The following is a 13,916-nucleotide window of genomic DNA, read 5'->3' on the forward strand; positions in this document are numbered from 1 at the left end:
AGCAAGAATGGCCTGGGATTCCCAAGAGCCTACGTAGAGGGCTAACTAGAAACGAAGGAAGATAAAATATATCTGAATATACTTCCGAAGACAGAAACTCAAGTGTGTAATGTGTGCTCCCCAATCTCAGATATAAAGGATATAGAGGTGAGCAGTGAGGATCTATAAGACAAATGTTTTAAATGGCCACTAAGTTAAATATGAAGAGAAAGCAGATCGGAGACACATTTTCATATTACCAAAGAATATTCAGGGCTTGCCTGCAATGGGATGCTATAAATCTGAGGTGGTGTCATGTTGTATGATGCTGTCATAAGTTTATATCTCTGACCACAGTTTCTATCTGAAAGCCTCTGTGTGAGGTGAGCTAGAAAAATCCCAGTCATCACCCATAGTTCTCCTAGGCTATCTTACTTAAAAAGAACCATGGCAGTATTGTTGCAATAGGAAACCAAGGGTCAGGCTGCAAAGAGTCATGGTTTGTGAGCCTCAACTTTTCTTGTCTATGCATAGTGAATTGTCTGTTGGGTCAAGGCACTTTTCCTTTAGGTACATATGCACCATTTATATTTATCTGAAGATGTGTGCTGTATCTCAATGTGATTCTTAGCACTGAAAGATATCCTTGCCAGTGATGAGAGAAGACTCCAGAGATTGGAGACTTAATCATCATCAGAAGAATGTCCAGTTCATGAACATTCCATAAGTAAATGTCACTTCTGTCAGGAAGGACCGCTGATGAGAATTTTTAGACCCTTAAAATCAGCTATGATAGCAGAAATGTTGAGTAGAAAGAGAGTCTTTTTAATTAAGTTGAAATTGAACATTTAAGGTGACTTTTCAGGAATGTTCTGGGAAGGGCAGCATTAATAGTGAGCCCATGGGCCCTATTAAAGGACTAGAAGCCTGTCAACTCTAGGTCAGTAGCCAAAGCCCAGTAGAATTAGCTATAATCAAAGGTTTTCCCTGCCTGACATTTGGGGCACAGGCTTTCTTTGTGATAGTAGGTTTGCTTTGACTAGAGCGATGTTTGTCCATCATTCAAAAGCTACCTTCACATAGAACTAATTGATAGCATAAACCAAAAAAGTCAGAGAACAGTCTATTGTAACACTTATGTCACCTTGCAGATACTACTGTTTTGTCATTTAAATAGCATTTTAAAAATATGATTGTCCTACTTTTTATTTTCTGAAAATTTCTTGAAAGGTCCAGCCCAAACTTTTGATACATTTGTGTTCAACATAAGATATAAACAATTATAAGATGGTCAATCAATATTATCAGCTTATGATTATTCAACAAATTGGAAACTGGAGATGAAGCCTGGGGGTGTCATTTCCCAGCAGTGTGACCCGTGAATAGATGTTGCTACTTTCTCCACATTAAGAAGAGGTGGCCATACCATCTTTTTCTACAGCAAAGCAGAAGAAGACACTCACGGTATATGGTGCTAAAGTGTCCATTTCTTTCTGGCCATTTTCAGGGGCATTGTCCAGTCAGAAGAGAAACTTGTTATCAGTGCATCTTGGGCAAAAGACGACGACATCAGCCGGCTCCTGAAGTCACTGCCCAACTGGACTAACATGGCTCAACCCAAACAGTTGAGACCCAAGAGGGAAGAAGAAGAAGACTTCATAAGGTAAATGTACTGTCTAAGCTGTGTTAGATAGAGGGAGGAAAACCCCATGCGTTTAGCAAATCCTTTCTCAGATGAAATGGTGCTGATTCTAAAGATCAAGCATCAGTTGCTTGAACTTGAAAAATGTGTTTTCCTTTCTCATGCAAATGTACCTTGGGCTCAAATGTCAGCAAGGAGAAGTTGTGAACCCAACCAAAGCATTCCCAAGTTGGGCTAGCACGCCTCAGCTTATGTACAGGTACGAGACAGTCATTTGTTCATTCATTCATTCTGCAAAGCTCTCCTGACTCTGTCCCTTGACAAACTGATGGTCAGATAAAGTTCAGCTCAGAGTATGTCGAACACTGCAGGCATGTTCTATAATTCCCATGTTCATTCACACATACTGTATTGTTCCTGCTATTTCCATTTCTTTTGACAAAAGTAAGGTCTCTTCTTTAACTTTATCACTCAGCATTTGTCTTTGTACAATTTATTGACTTAACCCATGGAATCTGATGAAGCTGGACATTTTCCTACGTCTGCCTTGCAAAGTAAACTGTTCTCACGTACGTCATCATTGAACTGTGCACAGTGGATAAATGATGGCAACAGTGCTTTAGCATATTAAACTTAGCTTCCTTCTTCTTATCTCCTGTATATCTAAGTGAAAAATTAGATGGTACAATAAAATAAAAACACTTTTAAAAAGCAAAGACCAAGATCTGGGAAAGTAAGGCTTATCTGGAATCCCAGCACTCAGGAGATGGAGGCAGGAAGGTCAGGAGTCCGCTTACCTTTCACCACACAGAGATTTCCAAGCTGACCTGGACATATGAGACTCAGAGTCACAAAAGAACAAAAAAAGGAAGAGGCAGCAAAGACCAAAAGTAAATTTTAAAAGTAATGACCATGATCTTATTTTCAGTTTCTGATGAAACAATAGCTCATCTCTGTCAGAATGTAGATGGAAACTGTAGACAATGTGGCTTGAATGACAATGTCCCCCATATACTAGGTATTTGAATACTTGGTCCCCAGTTAGTGACATCGTTTGGGACTTGGAAGTACAGCCTAGGAGCAGGCAGTTCATTCTCTCTGCTTGGTGTTTGCGGTTGAAGATGTGATCTCTAAGCTGCCTATAACTGCCCTCTGCTGCCATGCTTCTCCTGCCATTATGAAGTCTTCCTCTGGAAGCATTAATAGATTTTCTGTATCGCAATAACAGGTTTCTCTACCTATGCAGGAAGCCAGACCAAGCTGAAGTGAAAAAGTAAAAGAACGGGTTTATTTGAGCAAAGCAACTCCTGGGTGAGTTCTTCAACCCCAGAGATCAAAGCAGAAGTCACACAGCCAAACTAAAGTAGGGAGCTTATGCAGCCTATAGGCAAGGGGTGATGGTGCATCCACCACAAGCTGGGTTTGTGCCCAAGTGTCCTCAAAAGCTGAGTGCTTTAGGCCTGGGCTTGGGCTTCTGGCGACTTCAGGGGAGGAGCTGCCACAGCCGCCAAGAATGCAGAACTGGGCTTAGGGCACCTTTTTTTAGTTGGAGATTCTCTGAGAGGGCAGGGTTTAGAGAGAGAGAGATGGGGCTTCCCAGACTCTACAGGAGTGAGCTAGAGGTCCCAACAAAACAACCATAACCAAAATAAACTCTTCTGTCCATGAGTTGCTTTTGGTCATGGTATTTTACCACAGCAACAGAAAGTAATTGATACAGACAGTGTCTTTGCTGTTCATGATACAGACAGTGTCTTTGCTGTTCATACAGTTAACTCTCCATACCTATATAGCTATTTTCATTGACAGTAGATAAAATTTTCCTGATGCTAGCTTATACATAGTTACAATTGAAAAGTTGTAGGATGTTAAATTTAGCAAGCTTTCTTTTGGCTGTCAACCATTCCCCCAGTAAAGACACAGAGACTTATTAGTTATAAGTGCTTGGCCTTATCTTATGTTTGTCCTACCAGCTCTTGTAACTTAATTTAACCTGTTTGTCTTCATCTATGTTTTGCCTCAGGGCTTTTTACCTCTTTCCTTCTATATGTCCTACTTTCCTGCTTCTATCATGTCTGGCTGGTGACTGCCTGGCTGGCTGACTGGCCCTGTGTCCCACGCTATCGTCTCGCCAGCAAGAACCATGCGGGACACTAGGATTCTTCTGCAGAAAAGCTTTAATGCGTCCTGAGAGAGAGAGAGCATCAGCTAACATGGCCGGGGACCCCTAAATGAGGGAACCCCTCCTTTATATAGGAAACAGTCCTTGCTTTGGACGTGTCACCCTTGGATTGGCCCGCTGCCCGTTAGCCCAGGTGAAGCCTCGGGAGTAGGCGGGGACAGCAGTGGAAAGTTACCAAGCACATGTGCGTTCACCTGGCGGTGAAACCGGATGCCAGCGCCATCTTGTAATGGAGCATGTGGATGCGGCCCTTCACAGCCCTGGACATCTCCCTTTCTCCCTCTCTCTCTGCCCAAACCTAGAGTCCTCCTCCTTCTTATGCTCTCTGCCTGCCAGTCCCGCCTATCCCTCTACTGCCTAGCTATTGGTCGTTCAGCTTTTTATTAGACCAGTCAAGTGCCATAGGCAGGCAAGGTAAAACAGCAGCACATCTTTACATAATTAAACAAATGTAACATATCTTTACATAGTTAAAGTAATGTTCCCCAACAGTTAGGTGGAGTGAGATGTGTATGCATGTCTATTGGACATATGTTAGGACTTGAATTGCTGGGTAATAGTGTGTGCAAGGTTTAAGGGTCCACAATATCAATTTTTGTAGTATTCCTAAGGAGCCTGAAATATGACTCAGCCATTCAGAACACAAACTGCTCTTACAGAGGATCCAAGTTTTATCCCCAGCAACTACCTTTAACCCCAGTTCCAGAGGATCTGACACCTTTTTCTGGCCTCTTCAGACACCCATACTCACACAATATCTACCCCCTCACAGAGATCCACACATGCAACATAAAATAAATTTCTTTAAAAAAAATCAGAAGCAGAATAGGCCTAAAAGTTTGCATCCTCACAGTGGTCTATCAGAGTTCCCATTGGCCTGTGTGTCATCAGGACTGGGTATCTTCCGTCTGTTGATAACAGCCATTCTGATGTGAGTATTAGCTAATTTGATGTCGTTTAGTGTGCATTTCTCTCATGGATGATGCTGGGCCATTATCTGTATTTTTATATATTTATTGGTCTTCATAATTTTTTGTGAGTTTCAGAACTGTTGCTTAATTTTAATTATGTTTTGAGTAAAGGGTTTTCCTAGTGATTTGGAGGAGTGATCTGTATACCAGGTTGTTACTCCTTTGTTATGGTCTTCTCCAACTTGACAGATTGCCTTTCTACTCACTCACTCAGTCTTTCACAGAAGAGACTGTCTATAGTAAATGAGCACAGTTTATTGTTTATCGTATGGATGGAGCATCTTGTAAGAACAATTGCTTATACAAAAGTCACAGAGGAAACTTGGAAACTTTGGTGTAGTGGGTCCCCAGCATCTTAAAAAAAAAAAAACCTTAATTTTTAATCTTACTTTTATGTAACCCAAACTTTCCTCAACTGATATTATGTTCATATGACTTTAATAGTAAAATATTCTCATATCTACCAGCGCAAGAGATAATGAATGATTCAATGATTGATTAGCACTCAAGTAGATATAACCAACTGACCTTAGTACAGAAAGCAAGCCCTAAGGTGCTATGCTTTCACAGAATTACTGTCAAATCATCATTTTACTGTATTCTCAAGTGGTCTGAATAAGCACATTCCTACCCCTTCTTCTAACACTGTTCGTTTAACTGTATATATTAACCTCAGTAGTTGAATTACAAGCAATTTCTGGGTGATAATTTCCTTTGTACCCATATTTCAAATGATCGTGTGTCTTATTGTTCCTCAATTTATTTTCATATAAGAACTCCATTGTAATATATGCTTGCAAAAGATTGTTAATCAGCTGCATTAGTTATCTTCAGTAGCTCAGTGGGAAAGGAAACAGTTCTGTTCCAGAAGAGATGCTGAGGCAGGAATGCAGCTTCTCTCTGACTCTGCCTTGGATTTCAAAGAGCTAGAATTAAGGATCCAGCTTTCTTCACTCTTGATCAAACTACTCATCATATTAAACTCAAAGGAAAAGCCAATGGTATAAATATTTCCTCATTTTTGGTCTCAGTGAAATATGCCCATATAACTAGATCAAAATATCAAATCCTCCTAGTATCCTCCAAAGATCTACCCTCAAAGTAAGCCCCATTCCAGCTCTACCATCATAGTTTAGTTTTGCTTGTCGTCACGTTTTTTCATAAATTCGGGTATAATGTCTGGTTTATTTTGCTGATTTATGCCTGAGATATTTGTTCATGTTTTTGCATGTGAATATGGTTTGAAAAGCATCATAAGAGAATAAATTTTCGGTGGGCAGTACTGACAACTTTTAATTGCAGCACTCAGGAGGCAGAGGCAGGTAGATCTCTGTGAGTTCAAGACCATCTTGGTCTACAAAGTGAGTTCCAGGATAGCTAGGACTACACAGTGAAAATGCAGAGAGAGAGAGAGAGAGAGAGAGAGTTTTCATTTCTGTTTCTTTAGATGTGATTGGTTCTTGCTTTTAACCTGTCACATCCTATATCTAGATTAGAAATTGAAACCAAGTAAGTAGGAGAGAGACCCTTCACTGATACTCCAGTGTAGCAGAGTTTACAGAGGGCCCGACTTATCATATTAAAGTACCAGATAGCACTGCATGAGCCGAAAAGACTGGAAAGTTACTCTTCTCCTATAATTAGTTTTTAAAGCTCAGAAGACTATTTAGCGAAGAGATGAATATAGAATCCTGTGCCCTTTGCATTGAATAAAGGCTATGCTCTCTTCGTTATTAAATGAGTCCTTTTTCTATTCTTGTTTTTTAACTAAAAAAATAAAATGTATTATTTCCTGGTTTAGCTTTGAATAGAAGGAGAAAAAAAAAAACTAGGTCAAGCTAGGGCTTTAATAGGGGAGGAAAAAAGCTAATACCCTTTTGTTCCCAAGGAAGCTAAAAGCGGGCTCTCTCGCCCATTGTCTTTGCACCTGTCATCATCATACATTTATATATATTTCTTTTGTGATAAAAGCTAGCCACTGATAAAAAGAGTTTGCTTTTGAGGGGATGTAATTAACGGGAGGACGGAAGTGTTGGTGGAAGTAAAAGAAACAGGGCTGGGCTGTCTAGGAGTTGGGTAGATCATAAGGAGACACCTGGTATGCTTTTCACTTATGGCTCCTGAATTTTAAAGAATAAGAATCGTTTCTCTAGAGCCAGCTCTGAAAACTTTTATGTTTGTTTGGTAGACCAGGATCTGAGTATTCATGTGAGGAAGGTCAAACAATAAGTATGAAAGCTACAGATTAGTTGTGGATTATAGCAGACTGATGGTAAATGATAAAAAGTAATTCTCTGTTTTTTTAATTAAATAACCCTTTGCATTTATTTGACATACCAACCAGATTCCCCTCCCTCCTTTTCTCCTTGTTCCCTCCCCTTTCCCTTCTACTCCCCACTCTCGCCCCATCCACTCCTCCTTCATCTCCATTCAGAAAGGGACAGAACTTCCATGGGCTGTCACAAAGCATGCCATTTCAAGTTGAGGCAAGAACAAGCTCCTCCCCTTTCCTCAAGGTGGGGCCAGGTAATCCAGCATGGGAAACAGGATCCCGAAAGCCAGCTAAGCACCAGGGAGAGGTCCTGCTGTCACTGTTAGAAGCCTTACTAAGGGACCAAGCCACAGGATTGTCACACACATGAAGAGGGCCTGGGTCAGTCCCATGCAGGCTCCCTGACTGTTGGACCAGCGCCCAGGAGCTCCAGCGAGCTCAGGTCAACTGTCTCTGTGGGTTCACCCATCATGACCCTTCTGGCTGGTACAATGCCTCCTCCCTTTCTTCAGCAAGACTCTCGGAGCTCAGCGCAGTACATTGTGAGTCTCTAAATGTTAGCATTTCCATTCAACACATGAGGAAACTGGGAGAAAGAAACTTCGTCATATACACAGCCGTCATTAAGTGATAGAACTGGATCAAGAATGTATGGTTTTGGACTCCTAATGGTCTTGACTGATAACTTTCTTTTTTATTTTTTTTGCAAATGTCACAGACCTGCATCATGATGGCACTTTGACTATATTTTTTATTATTGTATTTTTTAATATATTGCATTTTGGTGGATTATCTCCATTCCATTAGCAAATGTTTAAACAGTATGTGCCCAGATGTGTCTGGGAGGACAGTGCATTAAACACCATACTGTGCTTTAAAACACTTTCTCTTAGTTTCCTCTGTCTATTCGAAGTAAGGAAAATAGAAATGATCGTTGTTGGGAAGTGAAGGAAGATACAAAAAGATAAAATGTAAAAAATAGATACAATTAATTGCTTAAATTTGGGGAAGATGATGCTGCGGCTCTGAGTGGGAGAGAAGACTAAGAAGGGCTGTGGCTCTGTATTAGAACTGCGCCGTCTAGATGACGGCCTTCTCACACCCATCGCAGGCTCAGATGGCGGCTGTAGTCACTGTCAGGGCCTTTTGTTGTAGGACATTTGAAGACGAGATGATTACATAACAGGAAAATATTGTTTCAGTGCTCAATGGTTGGTCCTAATAATTTCTAAGTTTCTATTCATTTGGAGTTCTACCTTCTGTGTTTAATTTACAGAGTCAGAGCTAAAGCGGAGCAGGTTGGCCCTTGTCTTCCGCCTGTGCAGTCCTCACAGCACCGTATAGACTTGGTCAGTGTTAAGTGGATGAAACTGCCATAAGACTGGGAAAGTCAGCTCGACTTCCAATGAGGAGCACACAGTAAAAGCTGGGGGATTCCCCCAGCTGGGAGAAGTAGTTTCCCTCTGGAAGCTCACAGGCCTGAGTTCGGGTCCTCGGCCCTGCCTCCTGCTAGCTAATCCACTTTGTTTTTCTTTTCAGTTCTTTCTTATTCCTCGTAACTTTCTTCACGTAGCTCAGACTAGACGGTTGTGAAAGAAGCAGAAACCTAGCAAGGCCAGAAATATATTCAGATATAGAAATTATATGAATAAAGCAGAACATTGACAGTTTTCTGAGAAGTTACACTGGAAACTGAAAAGGGCCCCCATATAATGTAAGCAACAGCTATAGAAAGACCTCAGCAAGCTGCAGCTGCTGGAAATCTCTAGATAAATCTGAAGGAGCAAAGAGGCAATGCAGTGGCAAAGCCTTCAGCTATCTCTCAAGTTGTTCTGTAGAATGCAGACACTTATCTCACTACCTCTGGATGCCTAATATGACTTTTAAAATGCAATTAGAAAAGGGAAGATGAATCAGACTCTTGAATAGATAGTGCAAGGGTAGAAAATGCTTTGCTAAAAATTTTTTCATCCCTCGATTAAACAAGATGGAGGTCATGGATAGATATGGGACATTCTCAAGCAAGTCAGGGTGAGAAGCAGACTTAAGTCTCAAAATTAAGCAAAAGAGATAGGTCGTTAGTCAGAAATTCAGCTACAAACATATTAGTGTTCAAGATGATTTAATTGGGTGCTTTATTCTTATATCAAAACTCCTACTAGCAATAAATGAAAAAATAAAATTTCCCATATAGTAAATGAAGAATAAATCTCCCATACAGGGTGTAAAATTTTAGTCTTCCTAGACAATTATTTGAGACTTATAATTTTATTAATTTTTTTTAAAAAGCATTAATTTGTTGTTTTATATGTTGTGTTTTATTTAATTTCAGGTCATGGGATTATTTAATAATTTCCATTTAGGTGTTAATTTAATACTACTTCTCTTTTTCTCATTTGACACCTTAATAAAAGATTTTAAATTTTGCCCTACTAATGTAGTCCATCTTGGTCCTTGAAGTTGAGAAGGCCACTTCAAGCCATCATGATGGTGGGTAGGATGTATGTGATGGAATCCGAGCAGGTGAACCAGGCAAGGGCCGAGCAATGAGACTGCAGGTTGAATTTTCCTACTAGGTGATTAAGAGCCACTTGCCTGCTTACCTCTATTTTTCTTTCCCTACTAGACTTTTCCAGACTCCCAGTCTGCCATGTTTTCAGGCCTCCTTATTGACCATCCCCAGCTTTTCTTCTTGGCATAGCCTCTCCTCACCCAGTGTTGTCTTCTTTCCCTCCTGTGCCTACTCAGCTCGGCTTTCTAGATTCAGCTCAGGTATCAGCTCTGCCCATCTCTTTCACAAATCCTCACCTCTCCCCTCACCTACTGTAAGTCTTCCATTTCTACCTGGCTAGAAGTAAAGTCAGGGAGGATATCAATGATGTGAGCAGTGAGCCGACAGTCAGGGCATCACAGATGTGGGCAGTGAGCTGACAGTCAGGGCATCACAGGTGTGGGCAGTGAGCTGACAGTCAGGGCATCACAGGTGTGGGCAGTGAGCAGACAGTCAGGGCATCACTGGTGTGAGCAGACAGTCAGAGCATCACAGGTGTGAGCATTGAGCAGTCAGGGCTTCACAGATGTGGACAGTGAGCAGACAGTCAGGGCATCACAGGTGTGAGCAGACAGTCAGGGCATCACAGGTGTGAGCAGACAGTCAGTGCATCACAGGTGTGAGCAGACAGTCAGGGCATCACAGGTGTGAGCAGACAGTCAGGGCATCACAGATGTGAGCAGTGAGCAGACAGTCAGGGCATCACAGGTGTGAGCAGTGAGCAGACAGTCAGAGCATCACAGGTGTGAGCAGACAGTCAGTGCATCACAGGTGTGAGCAGTGAGCAGACAGTCAGGGCATCACAGGTGTGAGCATTGAGCAGTCAGGGCTTCACAGATGTGGGCAGTGAGAAGACAGACAGTCAGGGCATCACAGATGTGGGCAGTGAGCTGACAGTCAGGGCATCACAGGTGTGGGCAGTGAGCAGACAGTCAGGGCATCACAGGTGTGAGCAGACAGTCAGTGCATCACAGGTGTGAGCAGACAGTCAGGGCATCACAGGTGTGAGCAGACAGTCAGGGCATCACAGATGTGAGCAGTGAGCAGACAGTCAGGGCATCACAGGTGTGAGCAGACAGTCAGTGCATCACAGGTGTGAGCAGACAGTCAGTGCATCACAGGTGTGAGCAGACAGTCAGGGCATCACAGATGTGAGCAGTGAGCAGACAGTCAGGGCATCACAGGTGTGAGCAGACAGTCAGTGCATCACAGGTGTGAGCAGACAGTCAGGGCATCACAGATGTGAGCAGTGAGCAGACAGTCAGGGCATCACAGGTGTGAGCATTGAGCAGTCAGGGCATCACAGGTGTGAGCAGACAGTCAGAGCATCACAGGTGTGAGCAGACAGTCAGTGCATCACAGGTGTGAGCAGACAGTCAGAGCATCACAGGTGTGAGCAGACAGTCAGGGCATCACATCTATACTGACAAAGTTCTGAAGCTTACAGCTTGTTCTTGGTGGGAAACACTTGCTGTCTGTATGAGTGAGTGACATCATGTCTCCTGGCAGAAAACCTGCACGATCATATGGATCCTTGTAACTAAAGAGACAAGATGGAGTCCCCTGCTTACACCTAGTGTTCCTCCTCATCCATGAATGAAACACTGAGAATACGCTTGGGATGCTTAACTTAGAAATGAATGTTTAAAACTCGTGGATGCACTTGTATTGAAAGTTGAGCCACTGCCCTAAAGTATGATCCCTATGTAATACACTGTTCACAGTTGATTTTTGCTTATTGAGACCTGTGTCAGTTTTCATGGAAGTTGTCAGTCTACCCATGGACATATCCATTACTCGGCTGCTTGGTCCCTGACAAAGAGATATAGGACATATGGAGTAGGGCCTGAGATGAGCCTATGATCTTGCCCTCCTCTGCCCGCTCTAAAGATCCTTCCGTGCATGTGTCAACAAACACATGTGCCTATAGCATATAGCCTGAGAATTTGTTTGTTTGCTTGTGTGTTTTGTTTGCTTTTGTTTTTTAGCGATTGTAGGTATGTGTTATTTCTTCATTTAAACTAGCCTATCAGAGAGGAACAGGGTTGGGGGCAGTTAAAGGAGGCTTTAAGGAAAGCTAAGAAAGCTAAGTTGATAGAGTGCACAGAATAACTGAGCATAGTGGTGCATACTTGTGACCCCATCACTCAGGAGGCAGAGGCTGGAAAGTTGGTTACATAGTAAGTTTGAGGCTAACAAGAGACACATAAACCTATGTCTCAAAAGAAGAAGGAAAAAACAAACACACACATAGAAAAACGCAAAGTGTCCGATACTCAGATGAAGCCAACAGATCTGATATGCAATATGGGGCTATACCCGATAAAGCTCTGCTGTGCTGGGGAGTTTTACTACAAGCATAGATTATAGGAACTCTTAGCTGATCTCACAATGGTGGGATAATGGGCATGTTTAATCTCTTAAAAAGGTAATAAAATTTTTGAAAACTGTTTTACGAAAACCCCCTAGAAGAACTGATAAAGCATTCATAAAAATCAGAAACTACGTATAATAGGTTTTGAAACAATCAAGTTCCAAGATGAAACCAGGATTCCCCCCTGGTGAGAGAGGTGTGTGTTTCTGACCAGTCCTTCGTGTGAGCATCACTCTCTCGTTATTGGTTGAATGACACACATTAAAGTGACTACACAGTAGTTGTTAAAGAAAAGCTTATTGAAAACTCAGATTTCTGTCTTTGTTCATTACTTATTACCCAAGTAATGCCATCCAAAGACTGGGAAGCACAGAAACCTTCAGGGGTGCAGCACACAGACCCTGACAGAACAGCCTGCCCTGCAGTTTTACATTTGCAGTCAGAAATTCGGTCATGCAGCACACTTTGTAACCCCAGCACTTGAATATAGAGGAGTTTGCCCCAGGTGTAAGGCCAGGCCAGCATTATCTGCATAGTCTATTCCAGGCCAGCCAGGGTAACATAGTGAGACCCTGTTTCAAAAAATAAAAATTGGAAATTAACCAGAAATTTAAAACGTGACTCTTTAATGTATTACATATATTGTTGGTAATATAGGCCAAAGAACAAAAGTTGCACCGCTGGGGAAGAAAATAGCAGCCTAAAATAAAACTAATTACAGAGAACTTTTAAAGAATTCCTTGCATAGAAATTCTGTGGGGATGAGTCAAATAGAAGTCGGGATTGTTAACATAATGCATCTCCCATAATAATGCACTTGAACTTATCACTAAGTTACCTACCTTGACCTGTGATTAAAATCTCATCCTCTAATTGGAAAGCAGCTCTTTGAACTTGGTGGTTTGCTGCCAAACTCGCTCCATAAAAGATGCTGTGTTTTGTGTCCTCTGCATAGCGAGCCCACATGATGGTGAGGCTGCCCCTAGCGCAATGGGGGCTTCACTCTAATGTCTGGACCTTTACCCCAAAGCTTAACAACCCTGGCCTCGTTTTCTTCTGGAAAAGCTCAGTTGTGTACAGTAGTTTCTCTGTGCTCATCCCCAGTGAGAACATATCACACAAGCCATCCCTTCTTCCTCTTTCTCACACACTTACTGTGCTGTAAGTGTGCATTTTCAATTTATTACATTACTACCAGGACTGCCTCTCTTGTATGATCTTAATGAAATACTTGTAATTACAGTGAAATGCAGCTGACCTTAGTGTGCGGTTTGATGACAAATTCACCCTCTCTTCCTCTCGCTTCCCCTTTCTTTCCTCTCCCTCTCTCTCTGTCTCTCTGTCTCTGTCTCTGTCTCTCTCTCTCTCTCTCTCTCTCTCACACACACACACACACACATACACATAACGTATACTCCCGTGAATATGGAAAATTTATCCATTACTCCAAGAAAGATTTCTTGCCCCCCTTCCTCATTAGAGGCATTCCCAGTTCTGATGCATTCACCATAGATTCGCTTTGCCTGTTGTAGAATTTCATATTAGTAGACTCATACCAAGCACACTCTTCTTTATCTTTTCTTTCACTTGTCTTACTGACTCGAGCCTTTTCCATATCCATGGTTGTTAGAACACAGTCCAGGAATGGAGTCATGTGGGGGGAATTCTGCGTGCTTGTGAGAACACGCCAAGAAAACAAGACAGGAGTCTTGTGAGCTCAGTTTCTTCCAAACATGGAATTGTTCTTGAAGGTGGTTTTGTGCTCCTCGCAGGTGTAGTGGGTAGGAGTGAGTTTGCTTCAGGTTGCTCATTACTGCTTGGTGCTGTTATTCAATTATACCTTTGTGAAAAGACATGTTTTTGCCATGTGTGGTTTGCCCTTGTGATTGTATACAGTTTGAACTCCTGAGGACTTTACTCGTGTGAGCTTCCTTAGCCCTCAGAG

The 13,916-nt window shown here is 42.1% G+C and overlaps 1 protein-coding gene across 2 annotated transcripts in view; it reads left to right on the forward strand.

Moving 5' to 3' along the window:
• The window catches only part of Exoc4 (exocyst complex component 4), a 699,662-nt gene that overhangs the window by 552,425 nt on the left and 133,321 nt on the right, over positions 1-13,916 (forward strand). For both annotated transcript variants that reach the window (XM_087901868.1, XM_087901869.1), the window contains one exon: positions 1,487-1,642. In XM_087901868.1, the coding sequence (XP_087757994.1) occupies positions 1,487-1,642 (156 nt within the window). The remainder of the gene's footprint in view (positions 1-1,486; positions 1,643-13,916) is intronic.

This window comes from Myodes glareolus, chromosome 25 (assembly GCF_982192425.1).
Source record: "Myodes glareolus chromosome 25, mMyoGla1.1, whole genome shotgun sequence".
NCBI classification, from domain to species: domain Eukaryota; kingdom Metazoa; phylum Chordata; class Mammalia; order Rodentia; family Cricetidae; genus Myodes; species Myodes glareolus.